The 23,229-nt window shown below is 41.2% G+C and overlaps 2 protein-coding genes across 2 annotated transcripts; one reads left to right on the forward strand and one right to left on the reverse strand.

Moving 5' to 3' along the window:
* Positions 1–2,216: 2,216 nt before the first annotated feature.
* On the reverse strand, positions 2,217–6,210 carry ckma (creatine kinase, muscle a). The gene is made up of 8 exons (XM_041051186.1): positions 6,065–6,210; positions 4,483–4,690; positions 4,111–4,265; positions 3,739–3,871; positions 3,379–3,550; positions 3,126–3,249; positions 2,835–3,024; positions 2,217–2,714 (listed from the first exon to the last, which is right to left on the reverse strand). The coding sequence occupies exons 2-8, from the start codon at positions 4,673–4,675 to the stop codon at positions 2,536–2,538; spliced, it is 1,146 nt and encodes a 381-aa protein (XP_040907120.1). The 5' UTR covers positions 4,676–4,690; positions 6,065–6,210; the 3' UTR covers positions 2,217–2,535.
* An 8,574-nt stretch (positions 6,211–14,784) lies between these two features.
* nccrp1 (P1, F-box associated domain containing) lies at positions 14,785–18,644 on the forward strand. The gene is made up of 6 exons (XM_041051620.1): positions 14,785–15,019; positions 16,263–16,343; positions 16,419–16,515; positions 16,714–16,809; positions 18,049–18,187; positions 18,270–18,644. The coding sequence occupies exons 1-6, from the start codon at positions 14,878–14,880 to the stop codon at positions 18,414–18,416; spliced, it is 702 nt and encodes a 233-aa protein (XP_040907554.1). The 5' UTR covers positions 14,785–14,877; the 3' UTR covers positions 18,417–18,644.
* The last annotated feature ends 4,585 nt before the right edge of the window (positions 18,645–23,229 follow it).

Raw genomic sequence — 23,229 nt, forward strand, 5'->3', positions numbered from 1 at the left:
GGGATCGGGGGGGGGGGGGGAGTGTTCTGAATCTGGAAAAGGCACGATGAAGGCAGTGCGGACGGTATTTTCTTCTGTTGAGTTGGTTACCTTTAAAGTGAACAATCCCCAGCGCCTTCATACAAGTACATATTTAATGTAAAAAAAAAAAAAAAAAGGAACAGAAAAAACTCAGAAAGCTTTCTATTCTCCCTCCCTGTTTTTAGTGAATAACATACTGTGATATTTACGTAGGCTACTGAGATCATGTTGTTTGGCTGCTAATTTACTGTTAATACTATCTCTCAGTTGTGGCTTTTGCTCACAGTGACCCAAAACACCCCCCCTTACCCCACCTCCATTTCCTTTCCCATCCACGATAAACTCTCCGACTCCCTAAATTTAACAGGGACGCCATCCTTAGCTGTCCACGTATGTATGTACCACCAACTTTTTTCTATCGTCACAATGAGCGTTTGGCTTTCCTCTGCTCTTTGTTTGAGACCCTGTTTTCCCACAGGGAAACACTCCGCCATCATCCACACTTTCACGTTGTAGACCCATGTATGGCATCTTCTCAGTCCTGTTTGGTGTGTGCTGTTTCATGGAGCCCAGACAGGGGAGGGTGGATTTGACCTGTCCGCCTCCTCGGGGTGAGAAGCAGAAACCAATATAGGCACCAGGAGTCTGTCCTTGTCCTCTCCCTGGACGTCTTCTCATTGTGGTGTATATTAGCATTAGGTAATATAGACCTCAATGCACTTTGCTTTGACTTGAATCAGCTCCTTCCAGTGTACCTGTATAGGTGATACCCAGAACTAGCCACTGGAGGGTGCCAATGTCTTAAATGTGAAACACTTCAATTTGTGGATATTTGCACAGGTACTTTATTTATTTTTTAGAATAATATCATTAAAAAAAACTGGATTTATATCAGTCAGTTGATGACTGTATATAAAATATATGAATATAGTATATATCTTAGAGCTCAAGGTTTATTTATAGCTAGAGCAAGGGAAGTAATTCTAGTTTAAAGCAGTTTCTGTCAGTGACAATGGGGAACAAAACCAACCTGCAATCCTGCATGACTTCAGAGTTTGGGTTTTAGGGTAAAAAAAAATGAAACATGATGCACACCTAGGATCAGATGCTTTGTGAAATGCAGACACGTTCAAATTTTTAAATGTGAATTGATACAAAGAAAATGGTGCTACATGTAGCACCAGGTCCTTCCCCCTTTCACAAAAACAAACAGAAAGGTTTGGGTGAAGCTCAGCGACTTCGCTCCTCCTTGTTTGCTAGAGGATAGGTTCAGTACATTCAAGAGGGCTCCTGAGTTCTTAGAAGTATGTCATGAAATGTACCACAACATCCAGTGTGTAAGAAAAATGTTGTTTTAGATCCAGCAAGGACAATGGGAATAAATTGTACAATTTTTATCGCCAGTTCTGTTTTAACTTGAATTTGCAGTGATCCCAATTAGTCCCTGACATGTTGAAAGCTTTGGGTTGCATTCAAGCCATAGAAACGTCTCCTGATCGCAATATGAATCAGGTGGTTTGCAAAGCATTTCAGTGAAAATTATTGACGTAAAACAGGCTAAAGAGCAAATAGCTTAGTGTAAAACAACTCACTCTTAGCATAAGAGGGATGAACTTTGTCTTAAGGTGGAATCTACTGTGAAAAAGTCTTGATGAGAGTTTGTTTTTTTTGTTTTTTTTGACCTGAGTGTTGAGTAAATGCTTGTATACCTGCGCAGAGACAGTGTGTCACTGGTCTGGTTCAGATGGTGGATGGTACAGTATTACGACCCCAGGGGGCTCAGTATTTAACATGCACTGTCATTTCAGAGCTGATGTTGGAAACAGTTGATGCTGTATACAATAGAGACGGGATAACACACGGTTTGATCTGTATGATTCTCCACCTCTCTACAGTTTAATTCCTCCCCTCAGAAACAAACTGAGATTGCGTGATTCTGGTATATAAGGAGAACATGGAGCTGAAGATTAATAAAATTCACTGATGTTGGCAGTTTTTCCTTCATTTCAGTGTCATGTTTTCACAGGCACACAGTCAAAATCTTTGGCAATAGTTTTTGATCGTCTGACAAGGTGAGTAGTGATATGTGAGGATTATACTTCTTAAGAACTGAAAATAGTTGTTCATAACTTTGATGTGTGATTTCCAGTTTCTCATGTTGCAACAAAAAAAAAAGACCAAAATGGTTCATGTAGTTGTTTCATGGGGCACTTTTTTATTGAGCAGTATGAACAGCTTCAATAATCATTACTCTTTATAACAAAAAGTAGGTGATGCCATCTGCTAGGCAAGCCTAGCTCAGTGGAGGCTGATCCCAGGATGTTACCAACCAACACAGGAGAACTTGGAAAAAAAAAAAGGACGAAGGACAGAGAAAAGAAAAAAAGCTGGAAGGAGTAAAAAGAGGTGAGCAGAGTCAAGAGTCACTAGGTGAGCAGCTGTTTCCTCTTCATGCCCATCAGCTGGCTCGATTGCACATGAATGGTCACGAGAAAAATATAAGATTGTCCCTCTTTACTTCTGGGCAGGGATCATGCTGTCAATGGCCTCTCCCTTCTCCAGCTTCTTCTCCATCTCAACCATCAGCTTGACACCATCAACCACCAGCTGGACCTGTGAGACCTCGGAGGAGCCCAGACGGTCAGCGTTGGAGATGTCGAACACTCCGCCCACGGAGGCAGTGTCCACACCACCTAAAGAGGACCAAGGACAGGGAATCAGGTACAGATTACATGTAACAGCTCACAAAGCTGTTGAGCGTCTGTAGAGATCTTCATGGACCGACCAGGCTGAGTGTGTGTCTATGTGCATACCTGTGCCACGCTTCTGCAGACGCAGCCTGGTGAGGATCTCCTCGAACTTGGGGTGTGTGCTCAGCTTGGGCAGCTTGACGTGGACGCCACCACGCAGGCCGGTGCCCAGGTTGGAGGGGCAGGTCAGGATGTAGCCGAGATGCTCGTTCCACATGAAGCCGTGGTTGTGCTTCTTGAAGATCTCCTCAATCTTGCAGATAAGAAGTAAGGAGAGTCAGAGGAACATTAACAATCCACACTGTTTTCACTAAGTCAAATCACGGCTTGTTTTGATTTGTCATCAATGCATACCTTCTGCAGGCCAACGCAGAAACGCCTGAAGACCTCCCTCATGTTGCCGCCCTTCTGCATGGAGATGACACGCAGGTGATCCTCCTCGTTCACCCAGACCAGGAAGGTCTTGTTTTCGTTGTGCCTGGATGGAGATGGTTCCAGAACATCAACACAAAACACACAGGTAATTCAGAAACATAATGAAAGTGTAAATCCATACTGAGAAATCTGAAAAGTCAGCTCGCCTGAAGTACGGCTGGATTGTACTCACCAGATGCCTCTGGCGTCTGGCCAGTCGCGGGCCATTCCGGCACAGGTCAGCAGGGGAGAGACAGGCTTGTCAAACAGGAAGTGATCACTGATCAGCTGCTCCTGCTCGGCATCAGTCATGGACTTCAGGGGGTAGTACTTTCCCTTGAACTCACCATCCAGGCTGGTCAGAGCTGCAGAGACAGACATATTGTTAGGAGATTTTGTGTTCTTCTCTGAGAGTATAGTTTTCAACAGGAACTTTTCAGCAGTGGGACCATATACACTGACTTAGCATAAAAGCAACAAGCAGTGTGTGAGTCATTGTTGAATTCATCAGTGTATATTCCGCCTCTCTGTACTCAAGTTATTTTTAGCTTACCCTCAATGGACAGCTTCTCAATAGCTCTGCGCTCGCCACGGCTGTTGTGGGGGGGCAGGGTGAATCCCTTGATGCTGCGGCCAGTACGAACACGGCTGGACAGAACATAGTTGGGGTCCAGGTCATCACCACCCTAATAACAAAATGTTGAGGTGTGATTAGAGAATGAATGAGTCCACAAATTGATTAGCTCCTTTTCTACAGTTGAATGCCTGCAAATCAGTGATTTCAGTTAGTGTAATTGTTGTTTTATTATCTGAATGTCTTATACAATAAGTGGTGTTTTCTCTAGTGATTTCTAAGTTTCGCTTGACGCTTTACTTAAAGAACCATAGTGCTTTCTGCTCTTTAACGTAAACTAAATCACTGCACCTTCAGGTTCTCAAAGTTCAGGTCGGTCTTGTGCTTGTCAGTGGCCTTGTATCCACCATGACGGTCAGAGATGACGGGGTCGAGCAGATCCTTGAAGACCTCATAGGACTCCTCATCACCAGCAACGCAGCCAACAGTCATGATGAAGGGGTGACCTGAAGACAGGGATCGAATAACAAAGCAGGAATTAGAAGATGTTAAGTGAGATGCTTATCATGAGTATTTGATTGGGTGATTTTATTTACAGACAAAACTGAGACATGTTTACCACAACTGCAGTTTTGTACAATGTTAGAGACCTAAAGATCTAGAGACCTAGATATCATAAAACAATTCCTTCATCTAAACTGAAGTGTCTCTCTGGGGCCTCACCGGGGTTGTCGACACCAGTCTGGATGACATCATCCAGGGTGAAGCCACTGGGAGTCTGCTTGTCCCTCATCTTGCCATACAGCTCCTTGGTCAGGACCTTGGCCATATGGTTGTTGTGCTTGGACAGGTCAGGGAACTCTTCCTCAACTTTGTAGTTGAGCTTGAAGTTGTTGTGGGTGTTTCCGAAAGGCATGATTGCTTTCTTACACTTCAAAGAGAGGGAAACATAGGATGAGCAAACTTCCTCGGAAGCCTCGGGTTCAAAAACCAATTCATCCTAATTTGCCAGCATCTGTGAAGGTGATCTAAATATCCACAAAAATCCCTCAGCATTTGGAGAAATTAGATATTCTGCAAGACAGCTGCAGCGTTTAAGAAGTGTCGGCAGAGGAATCCTGGTAACAAGTGTCACTCAATTCTCGACAGCTCATATGTCCAGTTGAAATAGAGCAATGGGAGGAGCGCGTGTTGGCTGGGTATTTTTAGCATCAGAACATCTGAGGGTAACCCTTTCTTTAAAGTGTCCTCAGCATATACAAGTAGCGTTTTAATTCTCTCGGCACACACACAACCCCATTTCTTCCTTTTACATGTTGGCACATAAATACACTTGGCGAAGCCTTTGCTGGTCATATTCTACAAACATTTGCCCTTTGAAAGCATTCTGCACCCTCATTGTATCACACTTGTATCACTGCTCACCACAGAGAAAGCAAACACTTATTGATTCACTTAAAGTTGTCACTATGCTGAACCCCTGACTGACAAGCTGCAGATGAATCCGTCCGCCATGATGCAGCAAGATCCCTTCTAATTGTCTGTAGATATATATACATGTTGGCTTCTTTCAGCTTGGTTCATCTTCCCTGGATGGGCTGATCACATGAGCAATGAAAGAGTGACGCATGCAATGACACACTTGTTACATCACATGAAATGTGATATGTAATGAGCTACAGTATAACATTTTGGGAAAAAGTCATATTGATTTAAAACTAACATTTTTGACGCAGTAATCACTTCGCTAAGAATAACTGTCTTGTTAGCTTAAAGCTCAAAAATCGTTAAGAGTGTGACTCTCAAATGGCTAAAATCAGGACATTCAGGGCCTTCGGGCAGTCTGTAACATGTATCAAACTGTGAACCACCTGTCCACATAAATCACTGTCCAAACGCGATAACCATTTGCAGAGAGCAAGAATATGTTAATACAAGTTAACAATGCAATACCAATGCAGCTTCTGCTGTGCTAAAACAACTTGCTTGTGCCTGTTTTCACTTAACTGAAAATAATCTAACAAAATTCAATGAGCTCTGAAAACCAGTAGGGTTCTTTTCTCAGAGAATTCATTAAATGGGTCCAGACATCCCAGGATTGTTGTGCATTTATCCTTTGATTTCATCAGGGACTTTGAGTCTAAAGCCCTTCAGTGCAGAAGAAAAGCAGCCAAAAACAGCCAAAAAGAGTTATTCTTTGCCATTCTAAATGTTTGGATGGCTCTCCAAATCCACATATGTCTCCATATATCTGCTCCTCCTTCTATAACTCCACAAACTAATCGTCACTGTAATAATTCTTTACCTGCACACCAGACAAGAACAGAGGTAACAGTCCTTGGGATCAGATCCTGTTCACCACAGCCAAAATAGGGGTCACCCAACTCTGGAGGTCTCTGCTCCCTGTTTATATACCAGGCAAACACTCAGCCATTGGCTTGGCCATTTTTGTGCCTGCTGTGCCCTCATTGGCCAGAGCCTTTGCACTGATACGCTGAACAGTTTATGAAAGGGACGCATTTACATCTCAGTCATCCAAGACGGGTACTGCAGCTGTACCCTCACCACCCCTCACCCACCCTTGGCCCTTACATAGCACCAGTTGGGTGGTGGGAGTATCTGAGAAGGCATGGGAGGGGGCGGGGAAGGGGTCACAAAGGTGGGTGAGGGGTGCGTTGGGGGGGTGGTTGAAGTTGAAAAAAGCTGCGCTTCACTTTTGCCAAACATGCCATGAATATCAGGAGTCTTTGTGTGATGCATGAAGGTTGGAGAGGGTTAGTGTTCTTTTCACTCATGCAATATGGCTGCCATGTAGAAATATTGCCAGATGGTAGACAGATTTTTTTCTGACGGCTTTCTGGGTAAGGGGAATGCTGAGTATCCTAATACAAAATGTTTAAGATTTGATGTATACCTCCTTAGCAAACACTGATGCCGCCCCAGGACAATTTTGCACTGTGTACAGTACGGACACATTATATTCAACAGCGGCAGTGCTGGTCTGTTGGTTGTTCAGTTCACCACTTTGGTCCAGACTAAAAAGTCTATATGAATTGCATGTTTATGGACACCAGTGGTCACAAGAGGATGACATTTGTGACTGAAATGTTTCATGAGCCATTGGTTAGACTCTACCCCTGGATAATTTGTCTAATCTTTTCTGATCCTTTAACATGTCATCACAGCCCAGGGTCAAAATTGTCCAATTGTCCAATATTTTGGTTTATAACCAAACACCTGTAAAACCGATAGTTGTACTTTGTCTTTATTGCTAATTATCAAACATTAGCATGCTAACACACTAAACTGAGATGACAATCACTTTAACCATTATACCTTGTGCATGTTAACATGCTAATGTTAGCATTTAGTTCAAAGCATCACTGAGCCACACAGTCTTGTTAGGTTCTGACAAAACTGAATGTCAAACAAGAGTTTTATTTTATGACTTGCTATTTTTATTGTGACAAATAAGAAAGAACAAAAGCATAACTCCCAGGTGAAAATCAATGTACCTCTATGCCTGTATCATCCTTATCATTACTCATCCTGTATCATTACTTATGCACTACTACTACTACTACTACTACTACTACTACTACTACTACTACTACTAATAATAATAATAATAATAATAATAATAATAATAATTATTATTATTATTATTATTATTATTATTATTATTATTGTTATTGTTATTATTATTGCAGGACTTTTGTATTGGATAGCTTTAGGTTGTGCAGATGTTGTTGCTGTGCTATGTTGACCCCCCAACAGACCAGCCTAGGAAATTACCTCAATCCAGCCATGACTGAGTCCAGCTCCAATTGATATGCCAATTATCAGACATAGAATCTTCAGTGGGAATACTGACTGTCAGACAGAATGTTGACGATGACAGATGATGCCGTCTTTGACATTAGCTTCATTAGCTCCCCTCTTTACTCTCTCAAATGTCTTGCACTATTTTACTAATGCTTACGCTGTGCAGCTGCTTCATACATCGTTTTAATAGAATTTTGCCTGGAAGAACTGAAAGAAAATTGTGTTTCATGCAAGTGACATGCAGAGTCAGGACTGAGCCCTATTCTTTTAAAGCCTCAATCTGTGGTTCAAATTGAAACAAAAGCTGTGCCCCTCTACCAAAACTCAAAATGCAAGTTTGAAACCTGCTACCCCTCTCAAGATGACTGACATGTCTTTTACACAGACAAACATGAGACAAAAAACCATGTCTATGTTATTAATGTTTTTGTTATTACTTCAATTATTTTATTTATATAACAGAATTTAACTTAAAGTTGTATTGTCAAAAACTATGGATTGGCCCTTTAATAATAACTTCTTCTGGCAGAGAAGTTAAAAGGGCTGTTCCCTAGACAAGCTACATCACCCCCACATGTTTCAGGGACACCACACTAGTTTGTCTGTGCCCTTAACAGAAGTTAAATACAATTAACAACCTCTTCACATGTTAATCTATCTATACTGGAGAGATACTTAGTGACGGCAGCATTGGCGTTGTAACAATGCATGAATAAAGTTGTATTGAGATGAAATACTAAAGGTGCATCAACAATTCAAATAGGAGTCGATGTATAGAAACGTAATCTCAGGCACTGTTCCAAGATGGGGGGGCATCCCAACAGGCAGCCCTGTCTGTGGGATGTCCCAGCTAACTCTGACTGGCAGCTGACTGGCTTACACCTGCTCCTTCCAGTCCCTTGTATCATTACCACCCTCTGTCTGTACAACCAGCATGTAGAACACTTCTCCTCCCCCACAGAGGTCCCACCCAACCCTGCCACACACTTAAGTACACTTCAAACCTTCTCCCTTCTATGCATATATCTTCTCCAACTCTAATCGTGTTGTGTTTTTGCCAGCCTCTTTCCTCTTCTTCTCCTTTTGATGATACCAGAGTCCAGAGATTCAGGACGAGAGGAGTGTCGGCTGGTCACAGTGCCCTTGCCCTGAATTGAAACCGTGTCTCCTGTTACACAGCTGTCTGCTGCCTGTCCTGTGAGTGGGAGGTTACCAAATTAGTCTCTGTGCAGGTTTCTACTATCACTCCGCGTACCAATCTTCCACTTTTACTCATGCAGCATACACAGAGATTCAACATTTTACTTCCATTTCTGGTATAAATTTAAGACTCACACCAGGTTAGGCTAACTTCTATTCTCCAGAAGGAAGTAGTATCACCCACAGATAAGAGACCAGATACTGTGGCTACCTGCTGACATTTTACCCGGAGCATTTACATGATGCTACTCTAGAACAGTTATGCAACAGGGTGGTGATATGATGCATGTGCCTTTTGGCAGTGTTGGCTTCAGGCTTCACAAGATGCTGCAACCCCATTCAGACCACAGAAATATTAGCCAGCACAGCTTGGGCGTTTGTTGAGTGAGAAGCGATTGATTGTACTTTTACGATAAAATGGAAGGTGTGAAAGTTTTAAAATAGTTCTGAGTGTTAAAACATTTTGTGGATAGTGGAATGAGATGTTTCTGAAACCTTATAGTGTTGAACTTGAACGATTTCTGTCTTCTTATCCCTCTGAGTTTGTCAGAGGATGTGAGAATTAGTGCACAGACTCGCATGACACTTTCTTGAAACATAAACAGCTTGACCCTTGAAAAGGAATCCATGCCAACTGCACTGACCTGTGTCAGAATAGCACAGTGTCAAGCTGCAGCTGTGTCCAGTGGTACACTCTGGGTATTAGGTTAGACGATGTTATGTCCCATCGGTCAGGAATGGTGGAAATGTACAATTTCAATACCTCTGCCATGAGTAGTGAGACTTCTCAGTAATTACATCAGTATGGAAACCATTTCAGTGAAACATGATTGGAAAAGTAACATTATGTGCTTGGCAACCAAATACAGTGACGTAGTGAGCCTCTATAAATAACACCTTTATGGCTGTCTATATTTAAAGCTTCTCTCCCACATTAAAAACCAACACCTGTCTGTAGAGAACTCGCTGGGAGGTGCAGATCATGCACACAACGTCAAATTGAAGGAAACACATTGTTTCATTTAAAAAAAAATGTTTTTAAGTTATCTGTGAATTTGAGTACAAATAAATGAATAAGTTTTCTCTATGGGCTGTCTAAACCCTTATATTTCTCAATGAATGCTCAAAAGAAAACTTTTGAATGATGATTATGTAAACGGTAAATTGGCTAAATTGGATATTTTGCATGCTGAACCATCTTTTGCAGAGAAGGCGTACTTGTGGCAGTGCCTGTTGAAGTGTCGTTGGTTGGTCTTACTCCACTGAAACTTAAGCCACTAGGGTCACGTGTACACAGTGTGGTCAGGGAGAGGCTATAATTATACCAGGCTTGCTAGTCCATCTACGTGTCACACTGGAGCCCCCAGCCACCCAGGACCCTGATTCAATTTCAACGAGTCAGTTCTCCATCCATCTCAGACTTGACCAGATATCTCGAAGCTTTGGCAAAACCGCTCACAAAAGGCAGATCCCATTTATTTGACCATACATAAATATTACAGGAATTCAGCTGCCATGCTGCAAGGGAAGCTGCACAAATTACCATGTTTTTCCAACAGCTTCAAATTTTAGACATTCAATCAGTGGCCAAATGAAATGAATGGCCACTAATTATCATGATGTGTACTTTGAACATACATTTTAAAGCTTTGCATCAGACTAAAAACACTGATACACTCAGGTCCATAAAGAAAACAGTGGGTCGAGTGAGAGTAGGGATGTGATATTTGTCCTCCATCTCATTCCTACGCCACAGTGTTAATAAGCAAGCCAATCAGGAGCTGTTGCTAAGCGTTAAAGGTATGGCCCTCTCAGTAGAACCAAGAGGACCGAAATACACGAACACAATGTGCTCCAGTTGGAAAATCTTTATTCAACCGTACCAAATATGTATCAGTGCATCTGAATGAATAAAGGGCTGGCATTCCAGAGGCTTTGAGTACAGTATGTGGATCATTGCACATGTGATGTGACTGCAAATCCCACGCAGCACCGTGCAATGTGACATGCATCTACACCTGGCTCAGGGCCATACGGAAAAAATATATATACTTACTTGTTGTATAAGTTTCACATTGATGGGTTTGCCTTCAGTGTGTGTTACACATGGTTGCTTTCACATTTATATATTGTTGTATTGTCAGCATGAGTGACTAATCATTGAATAGATGGTTTGATTCAAGTTGTAATCAGGTTGTCTATTGGTACTTTCAACTTGTGCTAACCCTCAAAGGACTGCTCCAGCAACTTAGTTCTGCACTTCCACAAAGCTGGGTGATTTAAAGAGATTTTTAAAATGTCAAAATCAAAGGAGCAGAGGCCAAGGTGTCCTGGCTTTTAGTTTCCTGTATGAATCATGCTTCAAAAACTCTGAATCCTCCAGTTCCGACAATGCAGCTTCTTTTGGTGCACTTTGACCCACAAATCTGTACCATTGATGAATAGCAAGCTGTCTCGACAGTGCTGACCTTTGATGGGACAGAACTTATTAGCTGTGTCGTACCAACCCTCCTCATTCAGATTAAATATGTGTAAAGTCGGTAGCATTCTGCTTTAACCCTGCTTAAAGCGGTGCTCCACTATTATTATTACAGGGGATTCTTCTTCATCCACTAAGAGCAGAGCTAATGTTTGTATCATCCCTCCCCTGAGAGTTGAACTGTTAGTTCAACTGCTTCACCACTTGACTGGATTAACTCATGAATTATCAGGCAGTTCACCTCTAACACACACTGGCCAGTACACCCACAATGCACAGGGGCGCAAGGGCAGATGATGGGTGTCAAATGACATGTATACGGACATCGCCAGGTGAGGAAATTATCGCCACGTGTCTCTGTCTCTGCATTGGACAGCTCTAACAGTTAATGTTTCCAGGCAACGGTGTTACTATGTTTTTAATGCACATCATGATTGGGCTGCATGCACACGTGTTGACTGACTCCTTTGAACTGCATTTTAATGAATTTGAGCTATTAAGACATTTTCTCTCTGGAGTCAGAAAAAAAACAGACAGACCACTGAGTCCAAGTCAGACTGTAGAAGGTTTAAGAAGTCAACACATCCTGTTTTTTTTAAAACACCTGTCCATACAGTAACACGTGTCCAACAATTGGCAGCTGCGATCATGTTTCTGAATGTCTGTTACATAATCTTACAGAATGCTGTCCTATTTTTCCAGCACAGTGCAGCCAGCCTCAGTCATAGAACAAACACTAAAACTACAAGGCTTTGCATTGCGTTTAATTACATTACATCCGCCACTGCTTTGTATTCAAGAGTATGTATGTATTTTGGAATGTTACTACAGCACTCTATGTTGCCCTGCTGCATCTCTTTCTTCAGACACAGTGTCTGCCTCCCCCTGTTGCCTGTTTGGATCAATGCCAGCCATAAACCCTGCTGGCTCTGGGTCCTCCTCATGTCATCGGCAGCTAAGCTATAAATTAACACCCATGACGTAGGAAAACATAAGTTCAATCTATATCTGCTTCTTTCAACTGATGTCCAGCATCCACCTGCTTTCCTCATGTTTAAAGAATACACAGGGTCCGAGACAGTGGACAGGCATTCACACAGGCTTATATTCTGTATGACCCTTCTACACAGAAATGTTACATTATGAGTATTCTCAAACTGACCATGTAAAACAGCTTTTGGTCTGAATTCAACCCGTGGATGTTGTAAGTACATGGTCTGCAGTCTGTACTCGTCTGCAGCCATCTTTGTTTCTTACCTGTTTTAGTGCAATGACACTCCACATTTTGATTTTACAGTTGGCACTGGTACAAACTAATATGATACCCCATACCACATACAGTGCATACACAGACACAGGAAGTCATTAATATACACTATGTAACATAAACCTTCACTAATGGAGTGTGTCATTAGAATCTACATTAAGTGAACTGTATGTAACTGCTTTGGTATCATTGTTTGTTAACTTTCATGTCAGTAAAGCTCATGAACACATTTCAGCTAATGAAGTGTGCTAAAGAACTTTGGAGCTGGACTCGAACGAAAGGCCGGATATCTCAGCCTCTACTGCTCTGATGCTGACCATTCTTTTTTTTTTTCAATCTGTCTTTCTCAAGTCTCCCAGCTTTATGAAAGTACAATACAAAATTGCTGAAATACCCCTTTAATTAGTCTGCTAGAGATGTATCTTGCAAGGCCTAGAAGGGAACGCTTCTGTAGGCTACTGCACAACTGAATGTAATGACTTAGTTGTTGTTAATGCACAGAAGATTACTGTCCTGCACTTGCCCTTTTGTTCAGCCCTTAAGACTTTAAATCTGCCTGTGCACAGTATGAATGCTAAATGAAGCTGAGTTTACTACTGAGTGCACTGTTACTCCACAAGGTGGAGACATTTGTAAAGTATTTGCTGTGTATGTTGGCGCAGCCCTTCACCGAACAATCAAATCAATGCAGATCGCATTCACTCACCAACAAGACATTTACACTGAAAACCTCTGACTAAAACTAATGAGCCAGTCAGAGCTTTTCACAGTCACTCAGGCCAGTGACAAAACAGCTGATGGAAACCAGAGTGTGCATCATTTTTTACAATTCTTAAAGGAAAATACTACTCATTGAAAACTGAGATTTTTCACAACTACATAATGAACAGATAGATGTATTAAACATATATGTTCCAAATGAGAAGAAGATAGAAGAAGATAGGAAGAAATACAAGATTATACGTCATTCCCCTTTCAGCAAATCTCACTATTCATTGATTTAGGTTTACAGATTCATAAGTAACAAACATTTCACATGAGAAATTCTTACATGGCCATATTTCCTATTATATATATCTTGTACTTCCGTATTATTAATGTGACAGTATTTTTATTATATATATGTATATGTATATATGTATACGTGTGTGTGTGTAATTTTTTTATGCAGTACTCGGATTGGCTTCAGTTGGCAGATGTAAAGTTTGCATTTTGATCCATATCAAACGATAAGCTTAACGATAAGCTTAAATTCAGCTCTGCCTGCTGAATGTATAGGCATGGGAGCGGTCCAAAGGTCAGGCCATGTCTCTGTAGTATCTCTGTATTCCTGTAAAGGGGCAAAGGGCTTGGGAAAGAAACAATATGAGCTGGAGGACAGGCTGCCACAGCTGACAGAATAGTCAGAAAAGTGATTTATTTCTTAAGGTGTGTTTCGTGGAATCTGAGGTCAGCAGCAGGAGTACTTCTAAACTCTTTCACTGGTTAATTGTTCTTAATTAACAGATGTGAATAATGTGCCAGTTAACACAATTATTTCACTGCTTTTAGGTTTTGACAAAAAAAAGATTTTCAATTAATTTTCAAAATACTTTTTAAAAAAGACTGTAATTTTATATTTCCTTAGTCCCATTACCGGTTTTGTCCTCCTCACACATTTCATCTCACATAGCATTTGTTTCTGCTTCAATACAGTTTCTGTTTTCAGATTAACTTCATCTTGAGCCCCAAAACTGACAAACTGTGAAAGATAACAAGATGAAACATAAAGCTTTATAGTTTTCCTCCACTCTCCAGAGAAAAGTTCTTTTTTATTTTGATTTTTATTTTCATTTTAAATATTCAGTGAACAGCATTATTGCTGTAGTTTATTGATGTATTCGGTTTTATTTTTGATTTCTCTAATAACCTTTCCTCAGTTTTGGGCCTCCAGAACACCCTTCTTCAGTTTACTATTAGGCTCCTATTACACTCGTTTCTTTAGATACCCTAACAAAATGTCTAAGATCACATAATATCTTCTATTAACAATTGTATTCATGTAACAATAAGAAGAAGAAGAAGAAATTTATTTTTATAATGTGAAACATATTTTCTTCATTTTAATATTCTGTATATATTTTATGATATTAAATCTATGATAAGACATATCAAGTCCTCCCCCCGTCAAGTTTCCCTGCAGGTACTTGTTCGGTGCCTGTACTGTGACTTTAAGAGTCCAGGGAGCAGCGTTCATTGCTGTGCTTTCATTACAACACCGGGGTGTGGCGTATACTATAGCCTACAATAAAAATCTGTCCAGTTCCTGGATGAATTAGTGTGAGATTGCACAGTTTCTGCCCGCACCATGTCTGCCGCTGAGTGGAAGAAGAGATGTGAGGCTGAGTGGAGCCTGCACGGCGCACCGATGCCCGACAGTCTGGACTGGAAGTCCATCTATGACGCAAAGCCGCTCGGGAGAAATTTACTGAGGAACCCTTCACCTCACGGTACCACAGCTCTCTTGGTAACATGACTCATGTTGTTGTCCTGTTCAGTACTGATCCAGAGGAGCGTTCAGAGTTCAGTAACACTGATCCATACTGGGCTTGGACTTTGGTGCGGATACAGATGATAGTGTACATTTACAGTAGTCTAACTTAGTTTGACAGTAATGCCGTGGAAAAGTGGAGCCAGTGAGACACACACTTCCTCATGAACACTGCTGAAAGTCCTTTGTGTAATCTGAAGAAGTATAAAGCAAGACTGGGCAAGACTTGTGTAAATCCTGATCTTCAGGAAGTTAATGTTTTCTTTGCTGTTCTTGGTTTAATTTTTGAGGTCAGTATTTTTCCTTGGGGGTATCAGCGTGGCATCTGCACTGATGATGCAGCCTTATCTGTTTAAGTAAACCATACAACACACTAAAGGGGCCCATCAGCCTGCTGTCTGCTTGTTAAACTTTCTTTGCATCACTTGTCATAAATGTACTATTTCACTTAGGTTACTCATTCTCCTCAATAGAAAAGTTTATTGAGTTTAAAGAGGCAGTTCATCCAAATCGTAAGAGATCGTTGTTCCAGTAACTCCCTGTTGTGCAGAACCATGCAAATCATTTTGATAGTATTTGCTAAGGTTTTGAGATCTCCACTGCAGGAAGCCCTGTGTAATGGAGGCTTTTGCTGTCAGAAGCATCTAAAATTGAGCAGATCAACAGCACTGCAAGATTCAGAGTGTCTGCGATAAGAAGTGAAATTGGAAGAAAGATGATAGATGGTATAAGGTGCGTGGATCAATTATCTAAAGCTATTATAATAGGTGTATTTATTATTATAGAAGAAAATGGTCCAGTCCAATGTATAATGAGGAAAAGTAGTAAACAGCTGTTCTAAAAGAAATTCTGACTGCATGAGCTGGATGAGTGGATGGGTGGATTGGCAGGGAAAGAAAGCCCCAGAAAAACATGCACAAAGACAAAGAAAGACAAACAGGAGACAAGCAAGACACACATGGTAGGGCAAAAACAGCAGATTGACTAAGAGTGAGGGAGTAGCACAGTTGACCTGTGTCTCAAACTGTGACTTTTAGGAGCTGCTGACTAATACTGAATACTTGAAGTGTGAGTGAGCCTCACCCAGTCACCCGGTCAGGGAGATACATTCTTTGGCTTTGTGATGTTTGCAGTGCGATTACAGTGGCTTCAGTAGGTGTGGTGCCTCTGACAGTTGTCTCTGTGTCTTATTCTTGCCACAGGATTGAGTAAGGACACCCCCCCACCTGAAGCTGATCTGCCTGAAGTGCCTTCACGTGGACCTCCACGTTTTCAGCCTGATGGTGAGAGACACAAGTGATCAGCATGTTTAGCAGCAAAAAAAAAAAGTTTTGTAAGGCTGATCTCTTAATTCATAGGTGACTTCACTGGTTGGACCACGAGCACTGAAGTCCTCCCCTATGATACAAGTGGCATCCCAGAGGGTGTTGTGATCTGTGCATTGCCTCAGTACAGGTGGGTGCAACTGAAGGTCAGATCTTTACCATGCATTTGGTTAGAACAGGGATTACCAGGGAGTAAATACTCCCAGCTGCAATAAAACATCCAGCAGGTATTACGACAGAATGCAACTTTGAATATGACAAAAAAAAAGTTTGTCCCAAATTATGAGCAGGTGGTAAACGTGACTCTTGTCTGCTCTGTTGTCCTCAGCTGGTTCTCCATGGAGCAGGTTGTGGACCTGAAGGCAGAGGGACTGTGGGAAGAGCTGCTGGATGAATTTCAGCCTGAAATAGTCATCCAAGACTGGTGAGTTAATGAGTCCCCTTCCACACCCACATCCCACATTCATACATATAGCACACCATTTATGATTGCTCATCACTGTGGCCCTGTCAGCTTGGTTGCTACACACATAAATGACACCATGTACAGTACAAGTTTCTCAGTCTGTGCATTTGTACGTGTGATTGTATAGTTCAGGCATGGACGGGTGTCTGGCTTTCAGCTTTTGTGTTTATACAGATAGTATCTAGAGAATAGTGTTATGATTAGATTTGCCTATAGAAAAAAACCTGCTTTTGATTAATTCAGTTATTTTAATTAGCATCAAAGTGCAAGAGCCCTTTGACAGTACATTAAGATAAGTAACCCAGTGTTCATAATCAGTAAAGCAGTATATGATCTAATAGGACTTATAACATTTTGTCTGTAGGTGTAAGGGAAATCCAACAACTTTATATAACCATCTTCTGTGGAAACAAACCAGTACAAATACTGGTTTCTACTGTTTGTTTAAAAGTGGTTGGACTTGTGTCAGCTTTATTTGGACATTGTTAGGAGTTGCAAAAAACAAAACAAAACAGATGAGTTTGTCGTTGGACTTGAGAATCAAAGGTTGACTTCAGTCATTAATTATATACAGTAACTTTGGTAAGGCTTTACAGGTACAGCTATAAAGGCTCCACTTTAAACCCAGTGATAATAAGTAAATAATCCATGAATACATACTTATATATTCCTGTATTGTTACTGAATTATGTATTTGTCTGTAGACAATATTTCACATTTCTGCATGTTCAGCTCATCTGCTGTGCTCTGACTCAGGTTGCACTAACAAATATGTGGAGTGAATCATATGATCATTATCTGTTCTTTCAGGACCCTTTCTGGAGCTGAAACTATTTGTCAATTAACTTAGTAGTCGATTGATAGAAAAATAAAAGGCAGCTATTTTGATAACTGTGTAATGATTACAGTCAGTTTTCATTTCATGCATCAGATGGTCCAGAGAATTGCTACACAGGGCATTTATGCTCATGTGGTATGGGCCCTAACCACTCAGGTATTTTTTGATATTTTAATTTTGAGTCGTGCGCTTTGCAGCGTGTCGTCCTATCTTTCCTGTCTGTCTCCACTGTTTCTGTCAATAAAGGCAAAAATGCACAAAACAGTTCTTTAAAAAAGAAAAAAAAATTGCAGAGCTCCTAACTGTAATTTCTTGAAGCACCTTCTCTATAAACTTTTAATTATCTGTTGCTTTGTCAGGTACGAGGAGAGTCAGGTGCACGAGTCCATCTACGAGCTGCATGTAAAGTTACTGGGTGCGGACAAAACCACGGTGATCTCCGAGCACACCGTCAAGCCCACTGAAGACCTCAGCGTTTACTCACACACTTGGAAAGAGGTGAGTTAGTGTGTCCCCTGACAGGTGCAGTCACCTCTGTGTGTCCACATTTTTCACTGCATGTCTCTGTGTTGGCCTGCAGGTGTCGCATGTGTTCTCTAATTATGGAGCTGGAGTGAGATACGTCCACTTCCTGCACCGACTGAAGAATAATTTCCTGAATGCGTTTTTCCCCACTCTGTTCGCCTGCAGCTCAGTGATTGTCAAACCAATCAAAACCAGCTCCTAGGCTGAACCCTACTGAAAACCTGCAATGCAGGCACAGTTGCTAGCACACTCAGTCTAATCAATCTAATGAACACTTACTTTCTAGTTATTATAGCTTTGATTGGAATGCACTAGGGACATTAGTCTTTTTCTTTCATTTTTATGCTGATTGTTAAAAGTGATTTAATTTTTTTTTTTTTTCATTTGCTTTGAGTCTTTGTTTTTAATAAAGGGAGGAGGGAGGAATCTAGGTTTGTTGTTTTTAAGAATACTTAACACTTATACACTGGTTTATAATAAAACAGGCAGTTTTCTTTATTCAGAGTTGAGTATTTCTGGAAGCTGTCTGAAAAATACTGTAAATGTAGATGCATGATTTCAGTACATACACACTATCTGGTGGTTTATAAGAAAGAGAGATAACCACAAGCATTTATTACCATACCATTACCAACACTTATACCTGCACAATTCCCAAATAGAAAGGATAATATCAGCCAGTGGGATTTTTCACAACACAGAAACCCAAAATATACCCCTTCCAATAGCTTAAAATACTCTACAGTGCATTAGCATATGTTTCAACCACCACTAATAAAACAAATATAGGTACAATTTATAAGCCATTTACTGTAGAAAGGGTGTCCTTTATAGCACATTTACAAAGTATCTGAGAGTAGTCACTTTGGCAGCATGTGTGGACTGATGGAAAAAATAAATTCAGGCACTTTGCTCACATTTAAACAATCATATCACGCTGCACCGCAGAGAGAAAGACAACTCTTACATTGTAAACATGTCAGCATTTTCAGCTTTGTGCCAAAGTTATAGACACTTTAGATTGTTGGATTCTTATTCATCACAATATCATAAGGGAGATGTCTGACTGGTCCCAAATTTATACTGTACAACAACAACCCCACACACAGCCAGAGTCATAAAGATCTATCTTCAGAGACCAGAAGAACAAAGAGTCCTGTAACAGGTGGTCTGTCCCCCACTGAGTCCTGATCTCAACATCATGGAGTCAGTCTGGGATCACATGAAGACAGAAAGACACTGAGACAGACTAAATCCACAGAGGAACTGTTCAAGAACAAGTTCTCTAAGATGCTGGAACAACCTACCTGCAGAGTACCATGATAAGCTGTGTGCAGGTGTACTGAGATGCACTGTGTATGAAGTTAACTGATAGATATCTGGTACTTAATGATAAATGTATCTGAGCAAATTTGATTGATTGTTTGGTCTATCAAATATCAGAAAATATTGAAATGATTAATCCCTGAAGACAAGGGGAACACATTCATTTAGCTTTTTTGTCTGACCACCAGTGAAAAACAAAAAGATAGGGCCAAACAGTTCAGGTAAGTGTAGCCAGTCAATTTATGCATCAGCTCAGATCCTCTGTCCCCTGGATTTTGGCAGCTGGCCACTCAGGAGAAAAATGTTAATAAAGGTTTTGCTGTAAATTTCAACCTGAAACCCTCAGTGGAAACTATGCTCTGAGGAATAACTCCTGCACAGTTACACCACTTACAGTCGTGCTTTTATAAATGAAATGTCAGATTTATGTATATCAATTCCATGTACTTGTTCTGAGGGAACTGTGTCAGTAGCCAGCAGACTACGTGAAACATGGAATCAGAGTATGTGCAAAAGTAAGTGAACCCCAGCTGCATTGGTAAAATCAAGTCGGTAATAGACTCGGGTGAAACATGTGGGTGCTCAAGTAATCAGTTAAGCTGACCAATCAAATGAGACATCCTTAGGAAAGGTTTTGAGCAGCACTGATTAAAAGAGAGAGGAAACCAACCAAACCACTGCTGTGCCAAGGCCTGAAGCATACAGATCAACAATACAGAGAGGAAAGGAGACGTCAGAGGACATTAGGAAGAACAAGACCATCTCCAAAAGATTCTAGCTCCATCCATCCACTGTAACACAAATCATTTACAAATGGAGGGCACTCAGCATCACTGCAACTCCGCCCAGAGGTGGACGGCCATCAAAACTCTCACCAAGAAGCACCAGAAAAATAATAAATCAGATAAAGGCCAACCCACACATCACCTCTAGAGAGTTACAGACCACTCTGGCAGCATCTGGGATAAATGTACATGCGTCTACAATCAGGCGACAAATGAACAGACATGGCATTCATAGGAGAGTTGCTAGAAGGAAGCCTCTGCTCTCAAGAAAGAACAAAGTTGCCCGTTTAAACTTTGCAAGACAGCACTTGGACAAACCAGAGGCCTTCTGGAAGTCTATTCTCTGGATAGATGAGTCCAAAATTGAATTATTTGGTCACAATCACAGGCGCCATGTTTGAAGAAAAGTCAACACTGCATATCAAGAAAAGAACCCCCTCCCAACAATGGGGCATGATGGTGGAAATGTGAAGGTCTGGGTCTGCTTTTCTGCCTCCAGACCTGGACACCTCCATATTATCCAGGGAATCATGAATTCCCAGACCTATAAACAAATTCTTGACAATAATCTCCTGCCATCAGTCAGGAAGTTGAAGCTGGGACAAAAATGGATTATGCAACAAGACAATGACCCAAAGCATTCCAGCAAATGACCAAGGAATGACTTAAAAGAAAGAAGATTCACACTCTGGATTGGCCCAGTCAAAGTCCGGACCTCAATCCCATAGAAATGCTGTGGCAAGATCTGAAGCGGTACATGCCAGATGTCCCTCCAACCTTTCTCAGCTGGCTGAGTTCTGCAAGGAGGAGTGGGTAAAAATCCCCATAGGCAGATTAGAGACACTGTTTAGTGGTTACAAAAGATGTTTGGTTGAAGTAATGGCTGCAAAAGGGGGTGCCACGAGCTAAAAGGGTTCACATACTTTTGCACATAGCAGATTTTCAGTTTTTGAGAGATAAATTACTTTTGTTGAGTAAATAATGAAAATGTATGTCTTTTTTTTCCTATGCGTTCCTTATTTGGAAGGCCTGATTTACAAATTGGAATTTGGAGGTTCATTTCATAAGGTTATTTAGATTTTTTTTTAACGAAAACTTTGACCAAGTCTGGTTGGTTCTCAAACTTTCAAGCAGCACTGTATGTTGCACAGTGACCAGATGAAACAGTCCACCTACTACAGAAATTAGCTTCGCAGCTGCGCACTTTACCTTGCCTGTGCTGCTTTCAGGTGCTCTCGAAAACAACGGACGAGATGTTCTGATAAATGTAATAAGACACAAAGTAAACCACTGATTCCTCCGACTTGTTGCTGGAACAAAAAAAAAACAAAAAAAAAACAGCAGCTTGACGCTTGATCCCACATAATGCACAGTGGCAACTGTACACATATTTGTTTGTCATTATATCCGACCACAAACACTTAAAATCAGTGTTTTTACAGCTCCACAACATCCAGAGCGGGAACTTGAGAGGAGACCGTAAAAGCAGCACGTCACTCCCCCCACATGAGCTCGCAGCATCACCATTGTTAGTTAACGGCAGATGTGAGTTAACGGGAAAGTTCACTCTCTGAGTTCAGCTGTGTTTCGAAGCGGGGGATAGTTTTACCGGGCGTGTGTTTTCAGATTTTCAGAAACAATGCCAGCCTGTGGTGGAGCCGTGCCATAAAGGAGAAGGAGAAGGTAAGAGACGAAGGGAGGGAAGGACAGAGGCGCGTGTGCGCCGGGTAAACTTGCATTTTGGGAGACTGCTGAAGGCGACGCCCTCGTGACCCATCTGTAGATTTAATTGATAACAAACAAACAAACAAACAAAAAAAAACAACAACAACAACAACAACAAAAAACAACTGATTTGAAATAAATAGAGGGTCACCTCTGTAAGATGTCTCAGTGAATCCTGCAAAGGAGAACAGGTAGTTATAATTCTGCCAATAAATTGAAAGAGCTAACTTGTGAAGTCAGTAAAACAGTTAACAAAAACAGAAAACATGAGTGTGATCGTGTTAAGTCCAATCTAAGAACTTTGTTTGTATGTTTGTTTGTTTGTTTGTTTGTTTGTTTCATCAAGCCTGCACAATTGTTTATATGCATCAGCACTGGAATCTGCAGAAGCTATAATATTTGGTTGATGCTTGAAAACAGAGCTGAAGCTACGACTGTCCATGGCGGTCCATGCCTCAGCCTGCTCCACAATGCTCGGCTTGGCTGTTTTGTGAAACCTCAAACAGCAGCATTTTCTGCCAGTTTCTTAAGACTGAATGAAGAAATGAAAACTGGATAGCCACCTGTCTTAATGTCCTAAAGAGAGTGCACTGATGTGTGTTCCTGCTGTACACTTAAGGTCCCATTGATTTTATTCTGAAAGCTCACTCTGCTTTGTCCCTGATATTTTCTGATTAGGGCTGAACTTCAGAGCTGACATTCAGCTGATATAGAAAAAGTATCATTCATTTAGCAGATTGGCATCACCACATGCTGCATCCCGCTCGCCCATCTCTTGTATCCACGGCAGCACTGGCTGCCCGCAGCTGCGTTAAAGAGTTGGTGATGTGTGAGACAGGAGGTGTTGACTGCAGATACACCCCCAGTGCCAGTCCATTATATTTGATTACGTGCATGATATCATTTGTATCACTTTTCACAGGAGCATCCTAAAAATTGATTGGGTTTTTGCCTTTTTTTTGCGTCCTTCCTGTATGGTGTGCGGTGCCCTCTGGTGTTTCTCATATTTTAGAAATAAGTCACTTACGCCGAGTTATAATATTTGTATAGGTAGATGACAGAACACTAAAACAGACTATTTACGATAATTAAATAGAGTCACAGCAAAAGCAATAGACTGTGGACATTTGAACGGATTGTCTTTGTTATACAAAATGTATTTTGTTGGTTATTAATAGA

Source organism: Toxotes jaculatrix, chromosome 12 (assembly GCF_017976425.1).
Source record: "Toxotes jaculatrix isolate fToxJac2 chromosome 12, fToxJac2.pri, whole genome shotgun sequence".
Lineage (NCBI taxonomy): Eukaryota > Metazoa > Chordata > Actinopteri > Toxotidae > Toxotes > Toxotes jaculatrix.

Coding starts and splice junctions, on each gene's coding strand:
- nccrp1 (XM_041051620.1), top strand. CDS start 14,878: ATGTCTGCCGCTGAGTGGAAGAAGAGATGTGAGGCTGAGTGGAGCCTG. Junction 16,810..18,048: donor GAAATAGTCATCCAAGACTG/GTGAGTTAATGA, acceptor TTGCTTTGTCAG/GTACGAGGAGAGTCAGGTGC. Junction 18,188..18,269: donor ACTCACACACTTGGAAAGAG/GTGAGTTAGTGT, acceptor GTTGGCCTGCAG/GTGTCGCATGTGTTCTCTAA.
- ckma (XM_041051186.1), bottom strand. CDS start 4,675: ATGCCTTTCGGAAACACCCACAACAACTTCAAGCTCAACTACAAAGTT. Junction 4,266..4,482: donor GACTGGTGTCGACAACCCCG/GTGAGGCCCCAG, acceptor CCCTGTCTTCAG/GTCACCCCTTCATCATGACT. Junction 3,250..3,378: donor CCAGACGCCAGAGGCATCTG/GTGAGTACAATC, acceptor ATCTCCATCCAG/GCACAACGAAAACAAGACCT.